At 36.6% G+C, this 14009-nt stretch overlaps 1 protein-coding gene across 6 annotated transcripts in view; it reads right to left on the bottom strand.

Annotated features, from left to right (window-relative positions):
* The window catches only part of NDUFAF5 (NADH:ubiquinone oxidoreductase complex assembly factor 5), a 36820-nt gene that overhangs the window by 16911 nt on the left and 5900 nt on the right, over window positions 1–14009 (bottom strand). For 3 of the 6 annotated variants that reach the window (XR_008427063.2, XM_024559389.4, XM_045194489.3), the window contains 4 exons: window positions 7686–7733; window positions 6261–6364; window positions 3665–3704; window positions 671–868 (listed from right to left, as the gene is read on the bottom strand). Coding sequence is in view for 5 of the 6 variants with exons in the window: in XM_024559389.4 (XP_024415157.1) it covers window positions 671–868; window positions 3665–3704; window positions 6261–6364; window positions 7686–7733 (390 nt within the window). In the remaining variant the exon portion in view is untranslated. The remainder of the gene's footprint in view (window positions 1–670; window positions 869–3664; window positions 3705–6260; window positions 6365–7685; window positions 7734–14009) is intronic. The other 3 variants (XM_024559391.4, XM_053926162.2, XM_045194490.3) reach the window with 3 other exon arrangements.

Raw genomic sequence — 14009 nt, 5'->3', positions numbered from 1 at the left:
TCTGCTAAGGTGCAGCCACTTCACACCCTTTAAGCCCTAACAGCCACCCAAGGTGAGTAATATTTACATTAAAAAATAAAGATTAAAAACAAAAAGGAATGCTCAGAGAAATAAAATAAATCTTTCAATTCCCCTCACTAGTAAAGAGGCAAGGTAAGAATCCAATTTATCCCTGTCAGACACCCACGCCCTCTTCTATCACTGCATCATGCTGACTCCATGTTTCTTCTATCCTGAAGGCCTATGGGTCCACTTTCCAGATCTCTCCAGCCCTAATGAAGTACAGCCCCATCCTACATTCTCTAACCCTTGTGAATGCACATTCTCTCATTTCTGCTTCATATGGCACTATTTCAATTAAGGACTGGAGATAGAAGTAGAACTGTAAATGCTCCTGTGTATCCCCTTTTCCCTAGCTATGTCTTAAAAAATAGCCTCCTTGTTAACTGAGCTAGACTGTTTTTGAACTACTATTCAGGTAACTAATACTAAGAATTTTACATTCCTACTTTGTGTCAGTCAAGATGTGTTTATACAAACTAAATTTAAGAAGAAAAAGTGCCAAAATGCACCAATAATAGCATCAATACCTACAGTTTTCTATCTTTAAAATGAGAAGTTGCTTCTTAACTCTGTAATTAACGGGTTACCCAATTCTCTTGATAGTTACCACAGTCAGTGTATTAAAACCAGCTCTCCCGAGCAAATGTCCTAGGTCATTGACAGCAGTGAAAGGAGAAACGTGTGGAGAAAATCCTCCTTCCCTCTCCGTTTCCGCTAACTGTAGTGAACACCGAAGTTCATAGAGAGTGTCGCCTCCAAACATCGCACCAATAAAAACTCCATCTGGTTTTAAAACATAATGAATCTGTAATAAATACAAAACAACATAACTATTCAAAATATTATATATAAAAATGGTAAAAATATGTATTTTTAGAACTAAATCAGTATTTTATGATTACCATTCTTATTTTGTCAAATTAATAATTAAATAATTTAATAAATAACACCTAGGGCAACAGCCGTCAAAAAGGTACTGCAGTATAATATTGTTGTAAAGATAGATAATATGTATATTGACACTATTAGTACCTATAAAATATGTTTTTAAAATTCTTAAAAATAGATACAACTTACTTTTATTATAAAAAAAATACTGAAGGAAAAAATAGGATAGTGTGGTAGACTGCAAAAACTCACAATTCTCTCTGTATCCGTGCCCTCTGAAATGCCACTCTGAATAACTCCCATCAAGAGATGGAAGTTGTTGCCCCTGAATATGGGCTGGACTTGTGACTTGCTTTGGCCAAAGGAATGCAGTGCAAGTGACAGTGTGTTAGTGTCAAGCCAAGGTCTCAAATGGTCTTGCATGCTTGGAACCTGGTCTGGCTATCATGTTGTGAACAAGCTAACCTGGTGAAGGATAAGGGACAAGCGGAGCAGAGATAAGCCTCCCAGCTGAGGCCATCCTTGACCAGCAAGCTACAAGACAATCCAGCAGCAGATCACAAACACATGGATAAGCCAAACCAGAACCAGAAAAAATTCCTAAGTCCAGCCAAAATTCTCAACCCACAAAATCATAAGCTAAATAAATTGTTGTTTTTAAAACCACTAAGCTGGGGTGCCTTGAGCTGCAGAAAAAGCTAATTGATAGAGAAACAATTATAATTCACATTAACCTGGAAACACACTAGTTTTCCTTAAAGAGATGTAACTAACTTACTTTCTAGTTTGAAAACAAAAACACTTTTTAACTGAAAACTTAAGCAAAATATTGGCTACAATGAATTCCAGAACTGCATATGTTTACTCACTGACTCTCAGACCTAGAATCTGTAACTAGGTTTGACCGGCTATTCTCAACAATGAGAAACATCACAGGAAAGGATGCATTCTGAAGTAAAGCAGGATCCAAATCATTGTAGGCTGTTTTAATCAAAGCATCCATCTTGAATCTATACTAAATATATTTAATGATAATTTTATCACAAAATTTTTTTGAAATACTTTATATTACAAATATATTTATATTACAAAATATAAAATATATTAATTACAAAATATGAAGCAATTACAAAACAGTATATAAGCAGACCAACTGTAAAATTATTGGTTTCCTCCCTTCTGCTCCTTTAATGTTACTTCCTTCACTAGTCACCAAATTCTAATACAGCAAGTACCTAATATTTAGCAGCACTCTGAAGCTTCTCTCTACCTCAGAGGGCTTATCAATTCTCATGGATTTCATGAGGATTATTTTCCAAACTCTACCTTTAGCTTGTACATCTTCCCAGAACTCTAAACTCATCTTCGACTTCCTGTGCCATGGACATTTGTCTCTTGGCTAACTCATTCCCCAACCCACCCAACACATACACAACTCTTATTTGTAAACCAGGTCCCCTTTACAATCGCCATATTTCTGTTAATTATCATTTCTGTTAATTATTAATAAATAACTATTCCCTTTATCTGATCATAATCATTGTTTCCTCTACTTTTACTAATTATTCTCCCAGACAGCCAGACCAAAACTTCAAGGTAAGCTTTGACTTCTCCCTCTCTCTGATCTTCAGATCTAACCAGCCATTGTGGATTCTTCCTTTGCAGAGTCCTTCAATACCTTTTCTTCCTTTTAACTCATATCATTGCTACCTAGGTTTAGTTTACCTCATGCCTGAACTACTGAAACAATCTCACTTCCACTGAGTCAACTTCTGGCATAAATTTTCTAATCAACAAAATGAAGTCATCTGGCAGAGTTATTTAACATATATAAAAGAGCACAGTGATTGGCAAATAGCATGTGCTTAATATATGGTAGTTATTATCTTGCCCACCAGTTTTATAATCATGTCACTTTCCTCTTCAAAATTCTCCAATAACTCTGAACTGCATAAAGAATAAACTCCAAATTCCTTAATCTGTCACCCAAGTCCTCCAAAACCTAGTCCCCATATATCTCATCCCCAAGCACTAAACTAATCCTACAAACAGGATTACTCTTTGTCCTTCCCTGCTCCTGGGGCTCTTATACCCCTCACCTATCTGATCTGTCCTTCTGGAATGCCTTCCTACTCCACACCTGACCTACCCTCCAAGGACCTTTTCAGTTCCCTCCTCTTGAAGCTTTCTTGGCAGATCCAAGCAAGAGTGATCTCCTTCCCTCCCCTGAACACAGTGCTTTTTACCTACGGCCCATACATTCACTGATAAATATCAACCAATAAACATTTACCTAGAACTCTCTAAATATAAGGCATGAGGAAGATATTATTTAAACAAGTAAGTTCCTATCCACAAGAAATTTATAAGGCAATTAAGGAGAAAAAACAACCCACTCAGAAAATGTCTTATAATATCAGTATTATTTTGTAGAAGTTACTAAAGTTTTCATAAGTATTTAAACATCTCCATAAAAAGATTTTCTGAAAGGAGAGAGAAAAATCACCTAATATATTTAACATGTCAAAGAGCACCAAGTATTTCCAGCCCACAGAACCTAATAAATCCTTACTTGATCCGCTTCAACTTCCACTTGTCAGAAGTATAAAATGGAAAACATCTGTAAGTTTCCATGTGAAAAGAGAAACATCTAAAAGTTTCTAATAATAAATAAAATAACACAGGCTATTAGAATCAATGTTAAATTTCTTACCTGTTCAAGTGCTCCAGGAAGGTCATTCACCCAGTGCAAACTAAAATATGAAAATACATATTTGTTCTAGCTTAATTCATATAATTAATAAGTATCACTAATGTAATGATAAACCACAAAAAAGGTGTAAACTGTTGGTGGGATGTAAACTGGAGAAAGAGTATGGAGGTCCCTCAAAAAAAAATTGAAGTACCATATAACCCAGCAATCCCACTTCTGGGTATATATCCGAAAGAAATAAAAAACGTTTTATTCCAAAGAGATATCTGCAGCCCCATCTTCAGTGCAGCATTATTCACAATAGCCAGGATGTGGAGACAAACTAAGTGTCCATCAATGGATGAATGGATAAAGAAAATGATACACACACATACACGAGAATATTACTCAGCAATAGAAAGAGGGAAATCCTATCTTTTGGGACAATATGGAGGGGCCTTGAGGGCAGCCCACTTCTGAAGAGGAAGTGAAGTATTCAGAGGTGATCAGAGGAAGGAGAGAAATCAATATAGTTACAGGACAGTGGAAGAAAAAGGAACAACAATAATAACAAAAATCAGCAGTTTGTGCCAAGTGAAATAAGTCAAAGAAGGAAATACTTTATGTTCTCACCTATGTACAGAATCTTTAAAAAGCCAGACAGAATAGAATGGTGGTTCATCAGGGGCAGGAGATTGAGGGATACAACCTCTGAGGTATAAGATGAGTAAGATTTGGGGATCTAATGCACGGAATGTTGACTATAATTAACAATACTGTATTACACACTTCAAGGCTTTTGAGAGTAAATCTTAAACATCATCACCACATATACAAAAATCATAATAATGTGAAGAGATAAAGATGTTAACTAACCTTACTATAACACATGTATCTGATCACTATACTGTATACCTTAAACTTACATGTTATATATCAATAATTCAATAAAGCTGGAGAAGAATAAAGTGAAAGTCATTCCTATCCAGCATCTCATCTTTAGTACTATCCTGAAAACTTATTTGAAGAAAATAGTAAAAATAACCACTCGATGACATGTTCAAAAAAGTTCATCAATTAAATCAAGCAATTAAGCTACAGACATATAGTATTCTAAATCCTACCTTCCTAGAAAAAAGTAAAATTCACAAGAAAGCCTGTAATTTTCTCAAGGTAAATAGTACTAGTCATCAAAAAATTAACTCAGTGAGTATTCTCGTGTGTTTTGAGATCATCAAATAAAAATACAGACAAATCCGGAGCTCTATATATTGCAAACTTAGTTGAAGAAACCCTTGTATCGTCTTTTGACCCTTTTTACCTTCCCCTAGCTTGCAGTGATATGTGACAGCACAAATTATAGTCTCTGTAAAATAGTCACACTTTCTTAATGGAGTTGGCATCCTTTTACGCTGACTTCCAAGACAGTACTGAAAACCCATTTCAAACCATACTGTGTTAAGCTCACATTTATCTTTCATAATACTTTAAAAATTAAGGTCATGTTATAAGCTCTATTATGGGGAAACTGAAAGCAACAGAGTTAGTTACTTGCAAATAGCAAGCAAGCTAAAGTTAAAACTTGGATTCTGACTCTGCCCAGAGTTCTTCCCCTTAGACAAAGCTCTGCAATATTTTTCATTTCATGACAGATTCTAAATACTTTTCAAAATTTGTTCAGCAACAGAATCTGAATACTTCTTAAAGTTTTCTCAGCACACCTCAAAAAGCAGGGAAGAAGTTACAAACTCACTGAAGAAAACAGCAAACACGACCAACTCTGTTTGCCAGGTACTGAGGAGTGTCCTAGGACATAAGCCTTTTAGTGGTAACACTGGCAAAGTCATGGGCAAACCATTATGACTGGTCATCCTAAAAACAGCTATCAAAAGGGCTGCACTGAACATGTTGAATCTTTGAAAGAAAATTTGACTACAACAATAAGGCAGGAGAACTAAGGTACCACATAGGCTATTTTATTTTCTCTATTAGACACTAAGCTCTTTGAGGACAAAGAATGAACTTATGTCTGTATTCCCCCAAAGCACCTAGCTCACTGCCTTGCATATTATAATCTATTTAATAAATATTTGTAACACGTTCACATAATAAATGTGGGAGGATGCGGTAGGAAGAACAAAGGGAAAAAGGTAACCTTGAGGAGCATATTTCTGTGTAGCAAAAGAATTAGTTGAAGGAAATGCCAGCTTTTCCTTATTGATTAGAATGGATTTATGAAGGTGCTCTAACATATGAATACTGGAATTAGCATACTCTTTCAAACTCCTGCTTTCATCAATATAATTACAGAATACTAACTTATATTGGGGAGAAAAACCCTTCTATCACAGATAAGCTTTAGCAGATGGAGGGAGGTTATGGAAAAAAAGTTGAGGTACTATATCATATCTCTAGGGAGATATGATATAGGGAGGACACAGCCACAGTCCTTTACCAGAAAAATCTTAGAGTTTATAAACCAAAAAAACCCCCAAAAAACAAATAAAACAAAACAACACCTGGGTTGTGACTTAAAAAGAAAGGGCATTAAGAATTTATTCCATTATCTATTTTATTTGTAACATCTATTTTTTAAAAGAACAAATGGATTACCAACCTTAAACTGCTAACCACCAGGTCAAATGTATTTTCTCTGAAAGGAAGGAATTCTTCATCAGCTAAAACAGTGACAGTAGGAATTTCCGTTTCTAAGGTATTTTTCTAGTGGTTAAAAATAGAAGTTCAAAAACACATTTATAAAAATCTCAATTATACTCAATCACTGTTTTTTAAACTTAAGTCATGTTATATTTACTTGGCAGTTTCTAACCCTTCCCAAAAAAATGGAGCCACAAAGAAGGCTCTGAAAAAATATTTCTTAAATTACAGTTAAGACCAACCAAAAAAACCTGGCTAGCTGGTTAGCAAAACATAAATAGGACAGCTATCTCACATGAAAACAGATATCATAAAGCTAAAAGTTTAAGTGGAATAACTGAAGCCGTAAGAGTATTAGGTGAAAATATTGGTGAACACTTTTACACTCTTCGATGAAAATGCGTAAGTAATCATGACTCAAAAGCCAGAACTATAAAGAAAAAAAATGACATGTTTGATAAACTAATCAAAAACTTCTAAACAGCAATAGTAATGTAAACAGCACACTTGGGAAAATATTTACAACATATATGATAAAAGGTTAATATCCCTAAAAAATATGCTAGAATAAAAACCACTTAGAATAAAAGTAGATAAAGAACAAGGTACAGCCACATCACGAAATTATAAAGTTCACAAATCAAAAAATACCAATAGCCAAATATCACTAGCCAAGAGACATCAACAGATATGTGGTTGTACTAGTCATCAAAAAAATGAAAGTAAAAATAACGAGATTCTACTTTCTGCCTATCATACCGACAAACACAAAACAACTGGCTCAATGTTGCCATAGAGGAGGAGAAAAAAGTACTTTCACTTAACACAGTTATTCAACCTTTCTAAGGTCAGTCTGGAATCCATAAATTTCAGTATTAAGAATTTATTCCCAGAGAGAAGATAAATAAAACACACAAAGGTGCATTATATGATGACATTTATCACAATATTGATTATTAAGAAACTGGAAATATAACTGTCCTTCAATTCAAATTTAGCTAAATAAGCCATGGAATATTCATACATTGGAACGAACACTATATAGCCATTTAAAACAGTGGTGTGTGTGTGTGTTTGTATGTCGTGCACTGATATGTAAAAGAGCGATATTCTGTGAAAAACATGGTATGTTAGCATAATACAGTTGGTATGAAACTGTATGACATAGTCAAACATGGACAAAGGAGGAGACCAGAAAGTCACCAGTGGATACCTTTGAGTGGTAGGACTAGATGCGATTTTTCCTTATATTTCCTGTATCGTTTAATTCTTTTTCAGATGATATTAATTATAATCAGGAAAAAAGCTATTTTCATTTTAAAAGAAATAAAGAATTAAAAATCAAATCGGGAGATAAAAAAACCAGTGTTAAAAAGCTACCTACCAAAGTATTTTCTGCTATGTCTGCTTGGAAAATCTTTCCAACAGTTTCCTGCAATAAAATAATTAAAGCTGATCCAATGTTATGAAAACAAACAAACAAAAATCCACTAACAATAAAACAAATGCTGAAGTTTCTAAAAGAGAATGTGATAGTTACAGATTAATTTTTAGCTTTGTAAGGGTATTTTTCTGCATCAAACCAGTATGGTGTATAGATACCTTTAATAACACATACAAAATTACACAATTTAAAGACATGCAGCCAACCTTATACTTAATATATTTAACTATATTTAGTAAAATAGAGAACACAGGTGTGAAAAATAAACATCCTTAATTTCCTCTACTGGGTTAAGGCATATCTACTGCCTTTTCCAAAGCACAATATGCTGTCAGCTATTCCCCACTCTTGTGCCACAGAAGATTTGCATTGGTTTTCCTGCCTTTTAGTTGTTTATTCAAAGTTTACAAAAAGTAGACTTAAACACTGATACTTGGAGAGTGGGGAGCACTAAGTGGATTTTTTTTTTTCACTGTTTCACTTACCCTCTTTTTCTTCAAAGAGGAACAAGTACTATATTTCTTTCCCAAATTAACACCTTCCACTACATTCTCTTTTCTCCAGGATCCAGCTCCCTCCATCACCATCTCTACCAATCTTCAGTCTCTGTCTTCTGTGTCTCTTCCCTCACCTTAAAACAGACAGATGTCTCCCAATCTTCAAAAATCTCCTTTAACCACCTTCTAGATGTTTTGTTTGACATCCATAACTCCACTTCTCACTAATGTCTTTCTCCTCAAAATTTCCATTTTCACTGCTCTATGAAAACTCTTTAATAAAGATCATTAACAACCTAATCACCAACTACACAGTCTATCTGCTCTCAGTCCTACTTCACTTGACCTCTTTGAAACACAGCACTGTTGATGGTCTACTAGAAACTTCACTACTTTCTACTTTTGTTCCTCTCTTCCACTAGAAATAGCAATCTTTTCCACTTCACCCACTTCCATTTCTTAAAGAACTTCCCCGTCCACAACTTGGAAAGGTTACCCTAAAGTTACCTAGCCACCCGAGAACACGTGGTATATGGGTGAATATCTAACTACAAGCTCTCAAAAAGAGGTGCCCTGAGTTGCAGAGTTTGCCAATTCCCATGGTGTAAGTACCCAATAGAGGGAAGAGATGTGCACAATAGGCTCTCACAAGTCAGCCCTAGTGTACCAGTGAGAGGAGTAAAAATTAGGCCAGACTATCTATCCCTCTCTCTCACTCAAAAATTTAAATTAAGAGACTCAAAGATGGGGTAGAAGTCCCCAGAGTTGGAACAGAATGTAGACTTGAAGTGGAGGCAATGGAGTACTGGTAAATATTTAGCAACTGGCTTTTGCTGGGAGACTGCTTGGTAGCATTTGCCAACTTTCTTAGTGCAAATACTCCAACAGCTGATTTCAATGCTAACCATCAGCTCTCATGAGCCAGTATAAGCTAACTTCAGCTCACCAGTGGGTGTAGCTTGCCCATATTGGGGCCACATGCACTGAGGAACAACCAGGGACAGTCTGCAGGGAAATATAAGGTGGAAATCATGCAGCATCTACGCAATCCCAGAGAGCATATGCACAGAAAGACCTTTGTTCTGTTTCCAAGTCCCCATCCCTGCCATGCCTGTCTGTACTTCCAGATCACTAAATGACATAAAAGCCTCTAAGTCAGGGGTGTCAAATTCATTTTCACCAGGGGCCACATCAGCCTCATGGTTGCCTTCAAACAGCCAAATGTAATTTCAACTCCTTAACAGTTAAGGAGTAGTTATATTTATACAGTCTTAAAATTATTTTGGTCCTTTGAAGGCAACTGCAAGGCTGATGTGGCCCCCCATTAAAATGAGTTTGACACCCCTGCTCTAAGTAATAAATGTCCCTGTATTTCAACTGGTTTCAGTGGAGTTCTGCTTTTTATAATCAAAAGATACCCTACTACCTCAAAAAATTAAAAATGGAACTGCCTTATGACCCAGCAATTCCACTTTTGGGAATTTATCCAAACAAATCTGAAACACTGATTTGAAAGAATGTATGTACCCTTATGTTAATCGCAGCGTTATTTATAACAGCCAAGATGTGGAAGCAGCCCGCGTCCATCAATAGACGAGTGAATAAAAAAGCTGTGGTACATTTACACAATGGAACACTATTCAGGCATAAAGCTTAACCCTTTGCAACAGCATGGATGGACCTGGGGAACATTATGCTAAGTGAAATAAGCCAGTCAGAGAAAGACAAGTACCGTATGATTTCTGTGGAATCTAATAAACAAAATGAACAGGCAAAATACAGACTCATAGGTAGAGAACATGCCCACAGCTGTCACAGGCGGGGGCTCAGTAGGGGTGAGTAAAAAAGAAAAAGAGAAAACAAAGACAAATAACATAGTCTCTTCCCTCAGGGCTCACTACAGAATAATTGTGGAGAAAACATCTACCAGAAATATGTAGAAATAAATAAATGCAATGTTAGAGGACACCCTCAAAACAACTTTTAAAATGTCATTAAAAATATTTCATCACCTTTTGTTTAAAAAAAAAAAAAAAAAAAAAACAGCCCTGGCTGGTGTGGCTCAGTGGATTGAGTGCCAACCTGCAAACCAAAGGGTCGCCAGCTCAATTCCGGGTCAGGGCACATGCCTGGGTTGCGGGGCAGGTCCCTGGTAGGGGGTGAGTAAGAGGCAACCACACATCAATGTTTCTCTCCCTCTTTCTCCCTCCCTTCCTCTTTCTAAAAATAAATAAATAAATCTTTTTTTTTTTAAAGATACCTTAATAAGACAATTTCCATCTTTCTTACTATTCCTGGCATCCTTGTTGGCTCCTCCTCATTTTCCCACCCTAAATACAATTGTGGAACGTTCCTTTCTATATTCTAGCCCTAGAGAGCTTACCTACGCCTATGACTTCAACTGTCACCTCTGACAGAGGCTTTCAAACAATCCAAATAAGAACAACAGCCTCCACTTTGCCAAACTTAAACTGTCTTAATCTTCTTGCCAATCTGTGGGGATGTATTATTGCTTACATGTTACAGAAACTGAGGTCTGGAGAGGTTGGGTAATTGGTCTAAGTGTACACTGACAACAATTATCAGAGCAGAATATTGAATCCCCATGTCAATGACCTTAACCTCATAACCCCAACTCCAGTTTCACATTTCCAACTACCAGCTGCACATTAACATTGTCATCTCGAACTCAACATATCTAAAATAGGAATATTCCTTGCTCCTTGCTTTATTTCATCCCCTTTTCTAATCACTGACGTCATAACTTAAAACTTATCTTGCACTTAGTCATATAATAAGTATTTATTAAATACTTAATTGTATGTTGTAGGTACTAGAAATGCTTAGTGGTGAACAAAAATAAGCATGTCTATGGAGCTTATATCCCACTAAAAGAAGATACATACCAAACAAACAAACACACATCAGGTTCTAATAAGTGCTATGGAAGCAAATAAAGCAACTAGCCAGTGGAGAATGGGGGCCCTATTTTATAGAATAGTCAGGGAAGGGATAGAACTTTGGTGAGGGGTTATTTGAGCTAAGACTTGAAAGAGGTGAGGAAGTAAGCCAAACAAAAATCTTGAGGAAAAGCAAAGAGAACACCAAGTGCAATGCAAAGCCCTGGCCAGTTTTAGAGACAGCAAGGAGGCCAGCTGCTGGGGAGTGAGGGCATGGAGATACGACCACAGACATCATATAGAGCCAGGTCACTGAGGGGCTTATGGATTAGGACTCTGGATTATTACTAAATTACGTAAGAAGCCAGCAGTTCTGAGTAGAGAATTTACAATAAACTGACTTATGTTTTAAAAGGATTACTTTACTGTGAGAATGGACAAGGGCAAAGGTAGAAGCAGGGAGGCCAATAAAGAGATTACTACAGTAGTGACCAATATGGTAATAGTGAGAGTGGTAAGAAGTGGTAGAGTTATGGATATATTTTCAAATTCAATTAAGATTTGCTGCTGGATTTGACGTGGGAGGGAAGGACAAAAGAGGAATCAAGGAATAAGTCTTTTAGACTAAGCAACTAGAAGATTTGCCATGCCCACCATATCTAATCAGTCATCAAGTTCTGTGGATTCTACTAGGTCTCTCACATACATCCCTTCCTTGTATCTTGCTGCCTCCATATGCATGGCAGGTCCTTCTCTCATGCCTGCACTGCCTTTAACAGCCCTCCAATTGGTCTATTTCTTCATCCTCTCCCTTCTTCAATCCTTCTTCCATACCATTCTGAAATGAGTCTTCCTTAAATATCACTATATCATACCCTCAGCATTCTACCTCTGTAAAGACATACCTCCTGCCATGCCTTTACTTCCAATGCCTATGAAATACCAACTCAGTTTCTTTCAAATCCCAGATCAGATTTTGTACCCTTTTATAGGTCTTTGACCACTGAACCCCTACTGATTTTTCCCTTCCCTTAACTCCTGTTACAGTTTAATAACTGTACCATTTCTGTGGCATTTACTATTATCAACAGCAGTATTTTGGAAGCCTCACACATACCCCTAACTCAGCCCTGACCAAGTGTATGTATTTTTTTGGTAGATTTATATAGAAACCCCACTTTAACCTGTGTCCATCAGAGTGCACTATATATAGGGGCTAAAACAATAAATGAGTATCTTTATGGCCTGAATTAGAAAATTTAAAATAAAATGGGATAAGCATTAATAAAGGGTACTTATCACACTGGAATTAGTATTGCTCCTATCTACAAATTAGCTTAATCACATTTCCAAATGAATGCCCCTCTGATTTTATTGTGAATTATTAAAAACATTTGAATAAAATAGGAATAAAGAGCACTACATCTCATAGACATTTAAAAAAACTATCAGTAGGAACACTGTATAAAATAGATTCAAGGTAAAGAAAAACCACTTTAAGGGAAAATACCTGAGAAGGGACACAAAACAACCATTGGTTCAAACACTTAAAAGAAATTCGTGCTTCTATACAAACAAATGGAAGCATGTACCATGTTCATGGATTGGAAGAATCAACATTATCAAAATGGCCATACTACCCAAAGCAATTTATAGATTCAATGCAATCCCTATTAGAGTACCCATGACATATTTCACAGATATAGAACAAACATTGCAGAAATTCATATGGAACCATAAACGACCTCGAATAGCTGCAGCAATTTTGAGAAAGAAAAACAAAGCAGGAGGGATCACAATACCTGATATCAAACTGTATTACAAGGCCACTGTAATCAAAACAGCCTGGTACTGGCATAAAAACAGGCACATAGACCAATGGAACAGAATAGAGAGCCCAGAAATAAACTCAAGTCTATACGATCAATTAATATTTGACAAAGGAGGCAGGAGCATAAAATGGAGCAAAAACAGCCTCTTCAACAGATGGTGTTGGGAGATCTGGACAGCTACGTGCAAAAAAATGAAACTCGATCACCAACTTACGCCATACACGAAAATAAACTCAAGATGGATAAAAGACTTAAATATAAGCCGTAACACCATAAAAGTCCTTGAGGAAAACATTGGCAGGAAAATCTCAGACATTCCACGCAGCAACATCCTCACAGACACATCCCCTAAAGCAAGGGACATAAAGGAAAGAATAAACAAATGGGACCTCATCAAAATAAAAAGCTTCTGCATGGCTAAAGAAAACAGCATTGAAATACAAAGAGAACCAACAGTATGGGAAAACATATTTGCCAACGATACCTCAGACAAGGGCCTGATCTCCAAAATATATAAAGAACTCACTCGACTCCACTCCAGAAAGACAAACAACCCAATTAAAAAATGGGCAAAGGACTTGAACAGACACTTCTCCAAGGAAGACATACAGAGGGCCCAGAGACATATGAAAAGATGCTCAGCATCACTAGCCATCAGAGAGATGCAAATTAAAACCACAATGAGGTATCATCTCACACCAGTCAGAATGGCCAACATAAACAAATCCACAAACAAATGTTGGAGAGGATGCGGAGAAAAGGGAACCCTTGTGCACTGTTGGTGGGAATGCAGACTGGTGAGGCCACTGTGGAAAACAATATGGAATTTCCTCAGAAAACTAAAAATGGAACTGCCCTTTGACCCAGGAATTCCGCTGCTGGGATTATACCCTAAGAACACTGAAACACCAATCCAAAAGAATCTGTGCACCCCAATGTTCATAGCAGCACAATTTACAATAGCCAAGTACTGGAAGCAACCGAAGTGCCCATCAGCAAACGAGTGGATCCAAAAACTATGGTATATTTACACAA

The sequence above is a fragment of the Desmodus rotundus genome, chromosome 6 (genome assembly GCF_022682495.2).
Source record: "Desmodus rotundus isolate HL8 chromosome 6, HLdesRot8A.1, whole genome shotgun sequence".
NCBI lineage: Eukaryota > Metazoa > Chordata > Mammalia > Chiroptera > Phyllostomidae > Desmodus > Desmodus rotundus.
Note: the sequence above shows the minus strand (reverse complement) of the source record. Positions and strands in the feature narration are given on the sequence as shown.